The sequence below is a fragment of the Manihot esculenta genome, chromosome 10, assembly GCF_001659605.2.
Source record: "Manihot esculenta cultivar AM560-2 chromosome 10, M.esculenta_v8, whole genome shotgun sequence".
Lineage (NCBI taxonomy): Eukaryota > Viridiplantae > Streptophyta > Magnoliopsida > Malpighiales > Euphorbiaceae > Manihot > Manihot esculenta.
The window spans coordinates 1,534,620-1,541,024 of NC_035170.2; the positions used below are offsets into that span (position 1 = coordinate 1,534,620).

Genomic DNA, 6,405 nt, shown 5'->3' on the forward strand with positions numbered 1-6,405 from the left:
ATTCATTAATAATTTTATTTTACAAATTAATATTTATAAAATATTTAAATTATATTTTTAGAAATAGAATATATATGTATAAATTTTATAAATATTATTATTGAATATATATTTTATTAAAATTTAATATTTTGTAACCACCACGTACAAGTTGCCAAGTGGCTTCTTTAATTATATATATACTTAGCTTTCAGTTCCGTCGTCCATTTTAAATTCACACCATCTTTTCATTTTTAAAATAAAAAAAAATTAATATACTTGCTTTTAATCCCATCGTCCATCTCAAATTCACACCTCTTTTTCATTTTTAAAATAAAAAAAAAATAAAAAAGGAAATTTCTTTATAATAAGACTTTTTTTTTTGGCCTTCTCCTATTCTTCTTCTCTATGCGTTGTTGAAATTTGAAAAAAGTTTGTATACATATAATAAAAAATAATAAAACCCGACTCCCTTCGTCATCACTTCTTCGATCAACAAAAGCACGCGGAAAGAAAATCTTCAGAAAATTTGGACATAAACTCAATATTGATGTAACACTTCAAAATAATTCCAAAAAAGGAAAGGAAAAGGAAATGTTTTCACGAAACATTGTGGACTGCGAAATAACTGAAATCATTCCTGCTAATAATAATAGCCTTTATAAAAGTCAAGAGTCAAGTCCTCGTTGTTATTTCTTGGTAGCCACCACGTACAAGTTGCCATCTTTATGTAACAATATCTTTCGTTAATATAATTCCCTCATCCTCTAAAGATTCAAAACCACATCTTCATCCTCACTGAAAATGGAACTTACAGGAAGCTTAGCTCCATTATGGCCTTCTTCTGTCCTTCTTCTTCATGTCTTTTTCTTATTTTTTTTAACCATATTATGCCCACAACAAGCTGATTGTCTCACTCAATTGGGAAACGAGACTGATAAGCTTGCTCTCCTGGAATTCAAAGCCCAGATAACCAATGATCCAAATGACTTCTTCAGGTTATGGAATGATTCTGTTCACTTCTGCAAATGGCAAGGAGTTGCTTGTGGCCGCAAACATCAGAGAGTTAGGTCTCTAGATCTCAACGACTTGAGCTTGTCAGGGACCGTATCACCTCATGCAGGGAATCTTACTTTCTTGAGGTACTTGGGTCTTGCAAGCAACAATTTCCATGGAGAAATTCCTAAAGAAATTGGTCAGCTATTCCGCTTGAGAATTATCGAAATGCGGAACAACTCATTGAGTGGTGAAATTCCAGGGGACATCAGCAACTGCTCAGAGCTCAGGGTTATGAGTTTGATTAAGAACAACTTAGCAGGGAATATACCATCTCAGCTAGGCTCTTTAAAGAAGCTTGTAGTTCTTTATCTTGGCGGAAATAAACTCACAGGAGAGATCCCACATTCCCTTGGCAATCTTTCATCTCTCCAAGACTTTTACTTAACAGAAAATCATTTGCAGGGAAAGATTCCGACAGGATTGGGACAGTTAAGGAACTTAACAGTCTTTGCTGTCGGAGCAAATAATCTGAGTGGTACAATACCTCCTGCACTTTACAATATCTCATCTATCACTACCTTTGAGACTACAAGTAATCAATTCACTGGAAGTCTCCCAGCAAACTTAGGCCTAACTCTGCCGAACTTGCAAGAACTGTTCTTGGCTCAAAATGGATATTTTGGAAGTATTCCAGAATCACTGGCCAATGCTTCTCGGCTTCGGCTTATTGACATCTCGAACAACAGTTTCACAGGGCAATTCCCAACCGATCTGGGATATCTCAAGGGACTTGAATCGCTTCATTTGGAGTTCAATTTCTTTGGCAGTAACACAAGTCAAGATTTGAGTTTCTTACCATCTCTTGCCAACTGCAGCAATCTGCAACAACTATACTTTGATGGAAACAATTTTGGTGGTGCATTGCCTAGCTCCATTGGCAATCTGTCTAATCTTGTGCAGTTAGGCTTCGGACGGAATCCAATATCAGGAACAATCCCAGAAGAGGTAGGCAATCTTGTCAATTTGTATCGATTAGATATGGATAGAAACCTTTTTTCTGGTAGTATCCCCATTTCTTTTGGAAAGTTACAAAAGCTGGAAAGGCTAACTTTAAATCAAAATCTACTTTCCGGAGAAATACCAGCTTCCCTTGGTAATATTACCACGCTATATTGGCTTGAATTAGAAGGAAACAAATTCCAAGGAAATATAACCCCAAGTCTTGGAAGATGCAGAAATCTTCGTTTCCTAGATGTCTCAAGAAATAAACTCACAGGCTTCATACCCAAAGAAATCCTTGGCCTTTCTTCTCTATCGGAAACTCTTAACTTATCACAGAACTCATTGACAGGTCCCTTGCCCATAGAAGTTGGCAGCTTGAGAAGTATTAATGCATTAGATGTCTCAGAGAACAAACTCTCTGGGGAAATTCCCCGAACAATAGGTGACTTATCTAGGCTAGAAATCCTCAACATGCAGGGTAACTTCCTGCAAGGATCCATTCCCTCAATTTTTGATTCCTTGAGAGGTCTCCAACGAATAGATCTGTCAAGAAACAACTTGTCAGGAAATATTCCAAATGAGCTAGAGAAACTTATGTTCTTGCAATATTTGAACCTTTCTTTCAATAATTTTGAGGGTGAGGTACCAAAAACTGGAGTTTTCAGCAATGCAAATGCATTTTCCCTTGTTGGAAATAAAAATCTTTGTGGAGGTATCCCAGAATTGCAGCTGCCAGCTTGTCCTGGCAAAGAAGAAAAACGCAGAAGGCCTTCCGTTGTCATAGTCCTCACTACAACCATCAGTTCATTTATCCTTGTCGTGATAGCTACGTCCTTTTATCTTTTCTACCGACGAAAGTCAAAAAGGAATCCCATTTCCTCGCCTTTTATGGTGGATAAGCTTCCTCAAATTTCATATGGGGAACTCTTGAAAGCAACTGATGGATTCTCTTCAGAAAACTTGATTGGACAAGGAAGTTTTGGCTCAGTATATAAAGGAAGTCTTGATCAGCAAGGACAGGGTTTGGTGGCTGTAAAGGTACTCAACCTTCAGCAACATGGTGCTTCCAAGAGCTTCATTTCGGAGTGTAATGCATTGAAAAACATCCGGCATCGGAATCTTGTTAAAATCTTGACGTATTGCTCAAGCATTGATTTTAAAGGCAACGATTTCAAAGCTCTAGTGTTTACGTATTTGGCGAATGGCAGTCTGGAAATGCGGTTGCATCCACAAGAAAATGGTAACAGCCAGACAAAGGAATTAAATTTTCTTCAGAGACTATGCATTGCCATTGATGTGGCTTCTGCATTACATTATCTTCATGACCTTTGTGAAACGCCAATCGTCCACTGCGACCTCAAACCTAGCAATATTCTTCTTGACAATGACATGACTGCTCATGTTGGTGACTTTGGATTAGCAAGGCTCATTTCTGAAAGCACCAGCAACTCTTCTCAAAGCCAAATCTTCTCAACTGGTATAAAGGGAACAATTGGCTACATGGCTCCAGGTAATATTTTGCACACTTCTTTCTTCTTTAATAGACACATATAGTAACTCTACGATCTTGATCATATTTTAATATAACTGGAGTTGTATGAATTACAGAATATGGAGTAGGCAGCAACGTGACAACTTATGGAGACGTGTATAGCTACGGAATACTCTTGCTAGAGATGTTCACAGGAAAGAGACCAACGCATGAAATTTTCACAGATGGTTTAGATCTCCACAACTTTGTTAAGGCAAAGCTCCCAGGACAAGTCAGGCAGGTTGTGGATCCCACATTATTCACTCCAGGAGAAGTGGAGGGAGCTACAACGGCAGCAGCAGAAAATATGGATGATTGTGAATGTATTGAGGATAGTATAGAAGAATGTGTTGTATCAGTGCTTCAAATTGGACTGGAATGCTCTGCAGAAGTTCCACAAGATCGAATGAATATGAGGGATGTAACAAGCAAACTAAATTCCATCAGGGTTTCCTTCACAGGCACCAGAAACTAGCTTCATATGGGTTTGATATGGCTTCCAGAATGAGTTATAGAGACTCAGAACATTGCAGTTTTTTCCTGTTCATGGAAAATAATTGAAGCTTTTGGCGATGTTAGAGGCTCTGAAGCTTGCTATTTTAGAGGCTCAGAACATGACCTATATTTTCTGTAATAGCCTAATTTTAAGCTTAAATAAATTTTGACTATATCTTTCACGGAATTTAAAATGATCCAGCTAACTATATAATTAAATTTTCATTCTCTTAATTTTAAGAATATTCTTATTGTAATTTTATTATGCAAAATATAATCACTAAATTAAAATTGATCACAGTTAGACTTAGATATTATAATTTATTAGTATTTTGAATAGTTTCACCTCATTTTATGAATAAGGAATACCGTAGACTTTTTTAATAAACTCATTAATCTCATATATTTTTTAAGATAAAATACATGATTTTGATATTAATAATAAGAGATTGATTAAAACTGATTTAATAATTTTAATTATATTTTTAATTTAATATTTTTTGAGGGGATGCTACATTTTCAATGACGAACTTAATGCATTCATATTATTTTGATTGGGAAAAGTCGTCTTATGAATGTGAACTATGGTAGCGTCTGTCTAGGGTTAGTAGAATCTTGAACTAGTCCTTGAAATAATCTCTCCCATTATTGACATTAAAAAGTCAAGTAAATGATGATTTAAATATAGTATTAAATTATTTATATTTATAGTTGATTTTTGAAGTAAATGATAATTTTATTATTTAAATTAATTTTAACTAGAGTTAATTAAAAAAATCTCAAAAGCTATATATAAAATAATTAAATTTTTAAACAAAGGGATCGTAAATTAGATGATAATTTAATTTAAATTAATTTTATAGCTTGTTAAAAAAATCTCAAAAGATAATAAACATGGAATAAGATTAAATTTTTTAAAGTAAATATTATATTAAACTGCATACTTAAATATTAGGTACATTTATGAAGTGAAAAAATTAATTAAATTGAATTAATTTAAAATTTTAGTTTAATTTAATTTTTATTTTAAAATAATTTTAATTATTTTGAATTAATTTTAAAAAAAATAAATCAGTAAAATTGAATCAATCCGTAATAATAATATATTATTTTTAATAATATAAAGAGATTAGACCATAATCAATATTAAAATATTTTAATTAAATTTTATATTATCAATAGTAAAATATAAAAAATAAAAAATCTATTAAAAAATTTAATCGATTAAATTGAATGAGATTAATTCAATTTAAATTAATTTTTATTTAAAATTAATTCGATTTAATTTTATAAATATTAAAATTTTAATTTTTAATTTTAAATCAAACGGATCAAAAGATCAACCCTACATTAAATTAGGAGAAGCCAATTGTAACATTCAGTTGCTTGGTTGAATGTGAAAGCAATCATATTGGCAGAATACGATAATTTTGAATTGTATATAATATTTACTATGAAATTATTAAATAATTTGAAATAATAATTTTAAATCAAGTAGAAAGTGAGTTTAAAAAATATTTGGGCCAGTTTAGAGTTTCAATTGGTATCAGAATCACTATGAGTTAAATAAATTGTGCAGAATTAATGGGTCTGCGAGGAAAGAGATACTCGTATGAGACGAGGTGATACCTGATATATTAGCGAACCATGATACATGAGAGTCTGGTTCTGTTTTAGTAATTATATTCAATTTAATTACGATGAGAACGTCCTAAAAAAGCATAACATTCAAGTGTTTGCTTGCCGTCGAACATTGGTGGAATACGAAAATTTCAAATTATATATAATAATTAATATTAAATAACTAAATAATTTAAATAATTTGATTTAATTATTTTAAATTAAATAAAAAATAAATTTAAAAATTATTTAAAATAGTTTAGAACAAACTGTTTAACCAAAACAATGACTTAGATTTTCAAATTGAATATATTTTCCATACTGTCTGAATCAATCTCTTGAAAAGGTGCTCCAATATTGTGTGTGTGTTTTTTTTTAAATGTTGTGCTTATAATTTTTCAATTAGATAAAAATAACAATAATTGATGCATATACCTTTAGTACACCTCAATTGTATCTTGTATCATTGAGGCACACAAATATTGTGCGGTCCACGTGATTTTAGTAAATCCATAAAGTGTGTCTGAAGAGCAAGGCGGATCTAGTTGAGTCATTATATTTTTCCAAAAATTTAACAATATTTACAATTTAATTTTTATTTTTTTAGTAATAAATAATTTAATTCATGAAATTTTTATTTTGATAATAAAATAATTCTTTTATTAATTTTATTATTAGTAACTGAGGTATCAATATAATTATAAAAACATTATTGTAAATATTAAAATTATAAAAATTAAATTATTATAAATTATTAAAATTAAAGAGATTAAATTATT

General features: G+C 31.4%; 1 protein-coding gene across 1 annotated transcript; it reads left to right on the top strand.

Annotated features, from left to right (window-relative positions):
• Positions 1-710: 710 nt before the first annotated feature.
• LOC110625248 (putative receptor-like protein kinase At3g47110) lies at positions 711-4,189 on the top strand. Its single transcript, XM_021770851.2, has 2 exons — positions 711-3,490; positions 3,589-4,189. The coding sequence occupies exons 1-2, from the start codon at positions 784-786 to the stop codon at positions 3,984-3,986; spliced, it is 3,105 nt and encodes a 1,034-aa protein (XP_021626543.1). The 5' UTR covers positions 711-783; the 3' UTR covers positions 3,987-4,189.
• Positions 4,190-6,405: the final 2,216 nt, after the last annotated feature.